The sequence below is a fragment of the Physcomitrium patens genome, chromosome 9 (genome assembly GCF_059467195.1).
Source record: "Physcomitrium patens ecotype Gransden chromosome 9, ASM5946719v1, whole genome shotgun sequence".
Taxonomy (NCBI): Eukaryota; Viridiplantae; Streptophyta; class Bryopsida; order Funariales; family Funariaceae; genus Physcomitrium; species Physcomitrium patens.
In genome coordinates, this window is record NC_143418.1 from 608,831 (window position 1) to 620,306 (window position 11,476).

Below are 11,476 nucleotides of genomic sequence, written 5' to 3' on the forward strand. Positions count from 1 at the left end.
CAAAGAGGTAGTTAAACTAAAAAGTAATAATATTAACTTATTACAAAATAGACTTTTATTCACTTTTTGAGGCCATAAATAAGAAAAAAATAAATTAAAACAAAAAATTAGTATTATAAGCATTTTAAGACAGATATAAATTATATTTTTTAGAAAATATTTTTTAAAAGAATTAGATGTTGATACCTAGAGAGGACTAATTATGAATTTAGATCAAAATCAAATCAAGAGATATAAAATTGTGTATGAAGGTCAAATTTGATCTTCAATTCAAATTACAAGATGGCCTCAATTAAGAGTTATTTGTAATTGGTGGTATAAAGTGAGACAAGTAATCAATAAGAACAAAGAAGAATAAATACAAAATAAGTGAAAAGAATCTAGTTAAGCTAATATACACTCTAATCTTAGTCACAATTTATTCATTGGATTTTTATCTAATAAAAAATAAAAAATATATTTTTATATAGTTGATTTTATTATCTTTTCAATGACGTAAGAAATATATAAATTTAATTTATTATGAGTAACTTATGAAGGTTTAAAGATATCAAGTAAATAATTGAAAAAATTAAGTGAAAATATTTTATTTCAATGATAGCTTGCTTATAAATCAAGGATTTGAGCCTCACCAAAACTCACATATATAATATTAGGGTTTTTAAGAGAGGCCAAAAAGCCTTAATCTTATCTTCTTAATTATATTCAAGGTGCAATTCCTTCCTATAAAAACTAGATTAGCTATTGATTCACCTATTTTTTATTAATAAAATTAATATTTTTTATTTTTAAATTTATCATAGTATTCAAAAATCCTCAATTATTTTATATATTATGTATGGCTTTTAAATCTTGCCTTATTTCTTCATAATAGCTCCCAAGGTAGTAAAAATTTATTTTTATCAAAATCTTAAAAGTTTCTCTAAAAATTCCTAAATATTTTAAAATAATTTCTAAATTTTTTATAATATTCATATAATTCTAATATTTAATCAAAGCCAATTTTATTATTTTAATAATTTTTTATATTAATAAAATCAATATAATTCTACTAAAAATCCTATTTCTAATATAACTAAAAAAAACATGAAGTTCTTTCTCATACTTCTTCTAATTACTGACTAATATTTATAGATTTTTAATAAATAATATATATATATATATATATATATAGATATAAGAAAATATATAGAAGACTAATGTAGATATTAGTCTTAATAATTACTCCTTAATACTCAATAATAAGTAAAATTATTAAATTAACTAAAATAATTGACTCTTGTACCTTGTACACATTTCTAAATTCTTATGAATACTTAAATCATCAAAAAGACTCTCTAATACTAATATTTTCATATTTGAATAACTAAAAGCTATATTTTTAATAATTCTACTAATTAAGATTTATTAATAGAACTCACATATGGTTACAATCTAAGATTATTTGTGAAAATAAAAAAAACCCAATTCTTGCCTTTAACATGGTTAATAAAAAAATTAAAATAAATAAAGTTATAAAAATAGATATTACTATTTATTGAAAGAAATAGGATTTAAGAAGAAAAGTAATTAAACTTTGACCTATGAACAAAAATAAAGAACAAATGAATGCATTGGATTCGACATGTTTATATGTATAGCAACTTCATATTTTGTTATTAGTTCAATATATATATATCAATTATAATTCTATCAAGATTCAAATTAAAAATTAAATGATTTTAAATCCATAACAATTTAATCTAGTTCTACTAGCTACATAAGAGACGACCATGATTCAATTAAAAATACTTAACCATACTTGCTGCCTTTGCCTTAAGCCTAACATCACAATATACTAAGGATATAAGTAATCTATAGATTTGATTTAAAACTACTAAAAAAATGACAATATACATTGGTGTTAGAACCAATATTTATACCCTATACTCTTTACAATGACTTCTATTAGTTTGTGTAGGAAAGTCTTATCTATGTAATGTTTTAAATTGAATTAAATTTTTATCAAAGACTTCTTTGATAATATAAGGTTTGGTCCAAGATATATTAAACTTAGTTGGAAATTCTAATTATCTAGCATCTTGAACCATCACCCACATTCCCAGAGTAAGAAGATATTTTTTTATGTTTTTATCAAAAATCTTTTTTTTTCTTTCTTTGAGTAATTTCTATGTATTGAGTTGCAAATCTTTTAATCTCACTAAGTCTTTTTAAATGCTCTAATATTTTTTTCAAAGATTGAGAAGTATCCAATCTTTTGTCAATGGCAATGCATAAGGATGGAACTTCAAATTCTCTAAGCAAAATGGCTTTTATTCTATATACCAAAGAAAAAAGTATAGTCTTTGTAAAAACCTAGTAAGTAGTTTGGTAAGCCCAAAGTACCAAAGTAAGTTTAAGATCCCAATCATGCTTAAAATCCATCACAATTTTCGTCAATATCCAAGCAAAGATTTGGTTGACTCTTCCTACAAGACCATTTATTTGAGGATGATATGGAGTAGTCTTCCCATAATTAATGGTAAACAATGTGGTTATTTATTAAAATAAATCTATTTAAAAAAACAGTACTATTGTCACTCATAAGGATTTTTGGACAACCAAAAGAAGCTATGTTATTCTCATACAATAATATGACAGTGTATTTAGCATTTGCTTTCTTCACATCTTTTACTTCTACTCATTTGATCAAATATTTTGTAGCTTTAATGATATATTACATTTGATATAAAGACATAAGAGAAACAAGTCCAATATAGTTTATATCCCTTTTTTCAAATAGAATAAGTGGAAGTGAGAGATTTGAAGGCATTGCAAGATTTAAATCATTGTATGTATATCTTTGGCAAGCATGACAAGATATTGCAAAAGATTCTAAATTGACAAATATTATAGGCCAAAAATGGTCTATTTTAAGGATTTTTTTATTAATATTTATCAACCAAAGAAGTGTCCACCACAAGCACTTGTATGACAAGCTTTTAACACAAGTGATACATCTTCATAACTAAGATAACATCTTAAAATTCCATCAATCCTTCAATAATATAGTTTCTTGGCTATAAGAATAAAATAGATACTATTTATTCTAATCTTTTGTTGTTCATTTTTTGATAAGGCATTGGGTAGTTGTTGAATATAAAAAAATTTAAAATATGTTCATATCATGTAGATGCTACCATAACATAGAATAATTAAGCATGAGAAAGTTCATGATTTATAGCTTAGATACATATATTTGTAGATAATTGTGAAAGGCGATCAACTTATTTGTGTTATTTCCTTAATTTGTGTTGCATTGTATAATCAAATTTTGCTAAAAGCAATATCCATCTTGCTAATCTACTACTTAAATATGATTTGTTCATAATATATCTAAGGACCATGTGATCTACAAAGAAAATATATAACAACATAGATCATTAAGTTTATATAATATATCTAAAAATTTGGCAAAGCATGGTAGTAAGCAATTTGCAATGCAAGGCCTCAACAAAGGCTGATTTGATCTTTATGATGCTTGCAATGTGCTACTTCTTATAATTAATAATCTTTGTTAATTGATTTTATTTTATATACAATGGATGAAATTAATTAATGGATAGAATACTATATATTGTTAAACAAATTATAAAATTTGATATATTAACATACAAATTAGTTGCTACACCTTCAAAAGCTAGTATTATTGGCTTCAAGGTCAAAGCATTAACTCTTTTATTTACAAAAATCCAATAAATATCTAAAGTCTTATATTACTAAATCTTATGTTGTCTTCACTACTTAATAACATTTATAAGATCGAACCTTGTTTTTTCAATAAATCTTTTGGCTTAGTTCCTAGCTAAGCCTAATCTTTTGCTTTAGACTACAATAAAGCAAATTCTTTGTTATTTAAAGAAAATTTGCAACACTCAATTCTTATACAAAGGTTTATTTATATTTCTATTTGATTAGTAAGTAGAAGAATAGATATTAATTGAGAAAATAATATTAATACCAAAAATTCAATATCTAATTATATTTTTAAACTTAATGGCATTATATTATTCTAATGCAGCAAAAAACAACCAGATGTGGCATTGCCCTAAGTCAAGACATAGTATATTATTGCTACTGCAACAACAAAAGAATTATTGTAGTTGCAAGTAATATTTTCAAAGATTGAATATATTATTCAAGAGCTCTACACTTTATATATAATTAATCAATCATATATTTTACTTTCTAAAAAATTCTTAATTCCATGAAAAATTCAATCACATTAAAATTAAGTATCTTTTTTCACAAGAAAAAGTAAATATTAATATTTTATATTTAGAATATATTCTCACTTTTTATATGAAGATTGATAAATGCTTATGTAAATTAAAGCATAATATTTGCGTCATTGTCTATAAACTGACCAACATTACTAACAATTGAAGTACTTAACAAGGAAAGAGATTTATGAATTTCATCAATTATTTTGATGGTGTAGCTAAAAAGGGGTATGTTTTGGCATAATTAGATAAATTAGCTTAACATTGTTATTAATTAAAATTTACAATTATGACCATCTTGATTAATCACACTTTTTAATTACTTTATTCTAGATATTTTAGCTACCTTATTTATTGAGGACATGTAATCTTAAGATGATATACTATTCAATTCAATAAATTGTTATTTTCTTTCTTCATTGTCTTTTCAATGAAATTGTTTGATGGATTTTATATACATTTAAAAACATGTCATAATAATAATAATGATAAATATCTATTTTATTTATATTTTTGGCCTCTTCATTATATATTTTACATATTTGAGTGCAATAAATGTGATTGAATTTTTTAAATCATAAAAAAGACAAAAGTGGTATATAGAGTTTTTTTTTTTTTTTTTTTAAATTTATTGTCGATAATTGAGCATTTGATTAAAGTTTATGTGAAATATGCCTTTCACAAGTCAATATAATGTGCAAATCAAAAGAAAAACAAAGTGCTAAAATGAAATCTAAAAAACCCTCACCACAGAAGTACATATTGTACTGGGACAGTACATTTAAAAATAAATTCCTTGTATCTTATTTCTAAATATTTGGTGCAATGGAAGACTACAAGTGAGTAATATATCTATGTGTATATATATATATATATATATATATATAAATATTTATTAGCATCCAAGCATCACAACCTTCAGCAAATATGAGTGTAATGTTTATTTTTTTCCCTTTTCTCATCATACAATACCCTTTACCGCATTATCATTTTTTCTTGAAATCTTGATATATTGTGTGAAATCTCATCATCCACGCCCACAATTCTACTTCATGGGCTATTTTACAAGATCAAACAGCTGAGAAACTTCTACGCTAGAGGTTTGCTCAATTGATTGAATAGATTTACAACGAAATCAATTAAGAGAATGGCAAATTAACGCCAGATGGACCAAGCTGCCGAACGAGACCAAATTTTAAATTGTGATCAACAATGTCCACAAGCTTCATCCAAAAGCAAGCTTGTCCACAGGATTTTACTTCACTTTTGGAGAGCACTAAACTTAATTGTCGTGCAACAAACATTGTGACTGAATCTTCCAATTGTAATGCTTCCAAAGCTTCAATTTATCCGATGGAGTTGGCTGAATTAGCATGCTGTAACTTCTTCCCCTGACCAGTCTTCTCACGTTTGTGCAGGCACAGGAATTAGATGCCGAGCATTGCTTGTTTAAGAGACTCATAACATGAACCTTTGCACACATACATATATTCTCTTTTTCCACAGATTTTACATCCTTTTGTGTGAGCCAGTGGAGCGCTACTTCTTCCTCCTCTAAGAAGCCACGGAATCCATTCCAATACATCGATGGATATAGAAATGCACTGAGGCAGCAGTGACCCATATCACGATTCTGCGTAAGAATATTCCGTCCACGGTTTGTAAAATCTTCGTGCAAGAACTTTGTTAGGTCACGCCATTTGGATAAAGTTCATGCATTTAGTTTTAGGAAGTTTTATTTATTTATTTGTTTTGTTTTTTTAATTGTGGAGCAGTTCTCATGCTTTTTTTTTTTTTTTTTTTTTTTTTTTTTACTACGCAGTGACAATTCAATATCTACTATTAGCAGGTGGATTTTCCCGCTCTCTGGAGTTCCCTTCCCGCCATAGCCCAGCTTTTCTCAAGCAACGGCTAGACGCCGAATACGTCCTGCCTGTAGCTTTGAACCCCATTGCCAGTGATGAATCAGCTCTCGTCTCTTGCCTATGCTCCCTCGACTCCATAGCTACTCTTACCCAATTGTTAATTCTTCATCTGCTGCCCCTTTTTCGCTTCTGATTTCGTAGGTTAACCCTTCACGTCCACTCCGTCGACTGTTGTTGCGGTTCGTGCAGTTTCATTCGTATCAGCTATTCATTTTGTGCACTCGTGTGAAGTATGGATAGTTTCGAGCGCGAGAGCTGGTATCATTTTTGTTGGGTTTGAGTTTGTGTGTGGTGGTGTGCTATTCACTGAGAATTAGAGTGAGAGGTTCAAGACTCCGTTTGTTGCTGTGAAATTGTTTCACGAAGTCCTGGGATTTGGCTGGAGTTAGATTGCAGAATTTCTTCTTGGCGGTTGAGGTTGTTTTCGGACAATGGGGGCTGATAATGCCGATCCTATGGACGAGGATCGTGTCGAGGAGGTTGGAGCAGAGGCATCTGCAGATTCGCGGGTTGTTTATGAAGACTTTAGTCCCGATTACTTGAGAATCTATTATGGTATGGTTACACGATTTCTCTCATGAAAAACGTTCGTGATGTGTTCTTTCGTTCTTTTTAATTTTGAAAGAAAACAGGTTATTTATTTATTAGCCCTAAGCTGAGATTTATGATCTCCATAGTATCTCTGAGTACATTTTAGGGCTATTACGCTTGCTCAAGGTTTTCTCGTATTATTCGAGCTTCAAATGCTCAAATTGCCATTAGTGCATTTCAGTTACTTACAGGAACATTACTTCTTGTGCGTGGTTTCTCAGCGAGGTTGTTCCCGTACGCGGAGATATACAAGTGGTTGTCCTACGGACACGGTAAGGTTTTGTGTTTAAGACATACACGCATTTACAGGCTTTCTGGTTATGTCGATTGTTCACCCTGAACATCATATTTGTAGCCACTTAAATCTTTTGATGAGCAAGGTTGTGGCATATAATCTGCACTACCTACGGCCTAGACTGGGTTTATGTGCACGTGATTTTGGAGTTCTTGTAGGTGGATGTGAGTTGCGAGTAATCTGATCAAAAGATTGTCTAATTCTAGCAATGCAGTTGTTCCACTCCATCAACTCGCTAGGACGTGTTAGTATAACTAATATTATCTGCCATTTCACTCACAAAATGTATGCGGCTCTGTGTACGCTGTCCAGATGGGAAACATCCGGGATGTGATGCAACAATCATGAGTAGAAGGGAGTTTTCTTTCACACTGGAGCACGATATCTATATTCGTTACTTGTCATTCCACGATGTGGCCGAGATGGAAGCTACGATTAAGAGCAAGTGCCCCCACAAGATCGACATTGGAGCTCTGTATAATGTTGAGGTTGGTATCTTGCTTGTAAATTGTTTAAATCCTTCATATTCTCTGAATGGTGTGCAATTTTGTCATAATATCTTGAAAGGCATTGTAAGCAACTTTATATTTCAGCAAGAAAATAATTCTGGCTATTAATAAAAGATGGCATTGAATACCAACATCAGCACCTTACTTCGGATGCTTTCTATACTTTGTTTTTGTTCCTTCTTCCTTCACGGCGTGTGCACTTCAGTAATGGAAGTTCGAAATGCGTGTTTTGCTGCAGCCTGCTAAACGCTCAGCGTATGCTGGAGGTTCAGATCGAGTTTTTGCTTCTGTTGAAAGAGAGCTTGTTTTTGATATTGTAAGTTTTTAAGTATCCGCTAAGTTACTGTTTACCGAAATCTCCTCATCAACGTTCTTTGTAGACCCAGTTGTAGAACAGCAGTTCTTCCATCACTGGTCTCACCACGAGATGAAATTCTTGTATAACGAAGCTTCTTCTATTGATATGTGAAATTTGGGAATATGGTGAAACCGGCAGGATATGACAGACTACGATGACATCCGCACTTGTTGCAGCGGGGCGGACATATGTTTGAAATGTTGGCCTTTGATGAATGTGGCCATTAAAATATTGGATACAGTACTTAGAGGTTATTCTTTATATCTACTCTGTTCTCCCTCTAAATTGCATTCAAGTTTCAGCTGGAGATTGTTGTGTTGCTCCACTTGCCATATTTGGTACTCATTTAACTGCCATTTTCTGCCTTAGCGAAGTCGCCTAGGTTGAACATTACAAATTTCACATCAGAAAAAGTACTGATCATTGATGGAATAGCTCAGTCTATTGACTGTGATTTGTATGTATACATCTATTTAGGTTTGTTTTGAATATTTTAAACGACTGCCAAAGACAGAAAATCATGTGAAATTCCTTTCCGCAGAGGACTTTGGCTTCGAGCACCTTCTATGGGTCTACAGTGGACGCCGTGGAGTTCATTGTTGGGTGTGTGATACACGAGCAAGGAGGTTAATGCTTTTCTCAGTACTTCATTTCATGATTCACGATTTCCAGATCCTGTTCTTTGAGATCTCTTTATTATCCTTGCAAGCATGACATGCAATCTTAGTGTGTTACTCTGTTGCATGTGCAGATTGAGTAATGAGGCAAGGTCCGCTATTGCTAGATATCTCACTTTGTACAAGGTTGGTTGTAATTCTCATCTCTTTCGTAGTTCATGTTGCAAGTGTGAATTTCTCAGGGAGATATTAAGTGGGTCCAAGGTTTCCAAGGTTCCTGGGGACGTATGGCTGGTTTGCTGTTGCTCTAACACAGTTTTACTGAAATCATCCAATCTAATGTATTCTACCGTATTTGATTGATGTAGGGTAATGAGAATACTACGAAGAAAGTGTCGCTTACGGGGCCATCTCTTCATCCTGCACTTTCGTAAGTTGTACCTCCCCCATCACAGTAAGCATTACATTATGCTGGAAGCCTACACATCAATTTGCCTCTTCTAATTCTTTTGCAGTCATTTGCTGGAGGCAGTCAGCTAGGATTTTTATTCACGAGTTCTAATATGAAATATCACATAAATATGTCTCTTTTTAATTTTTAGTTCATTGATGTCCTGTTGCAGACGTGCATATGAGATCTGCAGAGGTTACTTTGAGGAGCACATACTCCCAAATCAGGGCTTGCTGCGTTCCGAGGAGCAATTCGATAAAGTATTGGAACTAGTGCCAGATGAATGTAAGTGGAATTCGATCCTGCTGTGGATTGGTTTCAAAATTCTGTTCAATTCTATTGCATGCTTACAAATTGGCGAAGCAACACATTTCATGATAAGAGGCATCTTCAATTTTGAAGAAGACACAGCCTGCGGAATTTCGGTCACGAAACTGTTGAAATATATCCTTCTGATTGTATGTTAAGTGAACTCCAGTGCTTGGGCCACGTGAATAGTCGCTATCTTGTGCTTTAGGTGACGTTATCAATCCGAGCTCTTCATCCGTCTTTGTGTAATCTGCAACCTTTTTTGTATGAAACTGGTCTAAGTTTTTGGTGAGAAGCAGTGGAAACTAAACATGTGTAGCAGAATCTTAGTTATGTGCACCCCTTTTTTTATTTTATTTTCTTCTTCGTCTGGTTCATCCTGTGTTATTTACCATTGGAATTCATTAGCAGCTGTAAGGACTCAGATGCGGGATAGATGGAAACGTGCCTCAACTTCCAAGGATGACGTCAGTGCGATTCGCTGGAAACATTTGAAGCAGACATTAGAGAACAAGAAATTGGTAATGTCCTAGCCCAGATATCTAAGTACATGAATACGCCCCATGTGCATTGGTCTTTAGACATTCTTGTGGGTGCCAGGGACTGGGGCTAGTTGGATGCCTTTCCATCTTTCAACGCTGATGGACTGCATTTTGGATCATAGGCTCCAAGTGTAAGAAGGAGCGTCGAAGAAATTGTTTTCTCTTACACATATCCCAGGCTTGATATAGAGGTAATCGTCTTATTCCATCTCTGTAAACGGTATAAGAGTGAGCCACGAGGCGCCCCCTCCTCCAGCTTGCTGTCTTTGTCTTATTACTTCCACTCTTTTATATTATCTGTAACCTTCCAGCGCGGCCTTTACTCAATGCTACCGTATTTTCGTTTTGGAATTCTTAATCCTGCAGGTTTCTAAGCACATGAACCATCTGCTCAAAGCGCCTTTTTGTATTCATCCCAAAACTGGTAAATATCTTCTCTCAGCCTTCGCCTGAAATGATTTGGTTTTTGAGATTTCATTCAAAAAATTGTTATTGTCGCATCAGGCGCTCGGCTTTCTTCTTCGTCTGCAGCAGTGATTGTAATTGGAATTTACTCTCGATTATTTCATGATGCTATGCATTATTTTATTCACTAATACATGAGATGTGTACCAGCTCTGTACTTTCACATCTATCTGCTTGCTCTGTATCTGCAGGTCGTGTATGTGTGCCAATCGACCCACTCGACTGTGACAACTTTGATCCAACAACTGTACCAACTCTTGGCCAGGTAAATTCTTTGCACTAAATAATTAACTACCTCAAACATACTAGACAATTGATTTTTGAATTATCATATGCATCAAAGGCGTCTAATGCCGCAATTTTGTGTTTGCAGTTATTGTATGATCTTAACAACGAAGGAGGTAAAGCGGGGCCAGAAGTGAAAGGTAGTATTTCCCGATTCTTATTAACGGATGGATTGTTTGGCATGAAATCGTGAGCACAGCATATTCCCGTGTGCGATTGGTATCACGATTTATAGCATGATATCTTCTCCGTGTGCCCTGGACATGATTTAGTGAACCAATAATGGAATTTTCAGGATGGCTGGTCATTACTACTGCTATATCATATCTTTCGTTTACATAATCACACCGTACATATTCTCAGTGAAAAGCTTGCTCTACCCTGTGTAGACTTGGAGAAAACATCACTAAACGCAGCAGTGCGGCTCTTTCAAACTAAATTTTTGGACCCACTCCAACGTGCGAACAAGGTAACGAATATGTTAAAGCAATGGCACACCGGGTTGAAGTGAAGCAAATTCCAATATCAATTGTCTAGTTTGGATCATATAGTCAATTTCAATGTGTACATATTTTAACTTATAATTGTCGCACTTGTTGACAGGCGGAAATTACATGTTCTTATCAACAGAAATTACAGCAGACCAGTGCTACAAATGTTCTTAGCTGGTGATAGTTGTGAATTGCACATTCAGTTGATTAAAAACCGTGAAGGTGAAAATAAAAACGGCATTTGTAAGACGGCAGTTGTCAGAACTATATCACACATATTATTTGAGCTGTTATGATACAAAATTATTAGGGCAATATATTCTGTCTGTTTTGATAAAACATATATACAATTTTGTTACTATGTTTTTCAAATATA

At 32.4% G+C, this 11,476-nt stretch overlaps 1 protein-coding gene across 11 annotated transcripts; it reads left to right on the forward strand.

Moving 5' to 3' along the window:
- Nucleotides 1-5,785: 5,785 nt before the first annotated feature.
- On the forward strand, nt 5,786-11,474 carry LOC112286807 (uncharacterized). Of its 11 annotated transcripts, none has more exons than XM_090252813.1 (17): nt 5,786-5,899; nt 6,584-6,742; nt 7,000-7,050; nt 7,386-7,561; nt 7,821-7,898; nt 8,079-8,190; nt 8,482-8,566; nt 8,692-8,743; nt 8,926-8,987; nt 9,181-9,293; nt 9,726-9,838; nt 9,982-10,050; nt 10,226-10,283; nt 10,516-10,589; nt 10,698-10,749; nt 10,999-11,078; nt 11,213-11,474. In XM_090252813.1, the coding sequence occupies exons 2-17, from the start codon at nt 6,619-6,621 to the stop codon at nt 11,279-11,281; spliced, it is 1,368 nt and encodes a 455-aa protein (XP_090108939.1). In that variant the 5' UTR covers nt 5,786-5,899; nt 6,584-6,618; the 3' UTR covers nt 11,282-11,474. The 11 variants fall into 11 exon arrangements, with proteins under 11 accessions (XP_090108939.1, XP_024384867.1, XP_090108941.1 ...); XM_024529099.3 differs by lacking the exon at nt 5,786-5,899 and adding an exon at nt 6,175-6,328 and having other exon boundaries at nt 6,577-6,742; XM_090252815.1 differs by lacking the exon at nt 5,786-5,899 and adding an exon at nt 6,177-6,324 and having other exon boundaries at nt 6,577-6,742; nt 9,729-9,838.
- The last annotated feature ends 2 nt before the right edge of the window (nt 11,475-11,476 follow it).

Bases quoted from the DNA above. Each gene is read 5' to 3' on its own strand.
- LOC112286807 (XM_090252813.1), top strand. From the start codon at position 6,619: ATGGGGGCTGATAATGCCGATCCTATGGACGAGGATCGTGTCGAGGAG. The intron at 7,562-7,820 runs GTTGGTATCTTG...GTTTTGCTGCAG, and splicing joins GAGCTCTGTATAATGTTGAG to CCTGCTAAACGCTCAGCGTA. The intron at 11,079-11,212 runs GTAACGAATATG...ACTTGTTGACAG, and splicing joins CACTCCAACGTGCGAACAAG to GCGGAAATTACATGTTCTTA.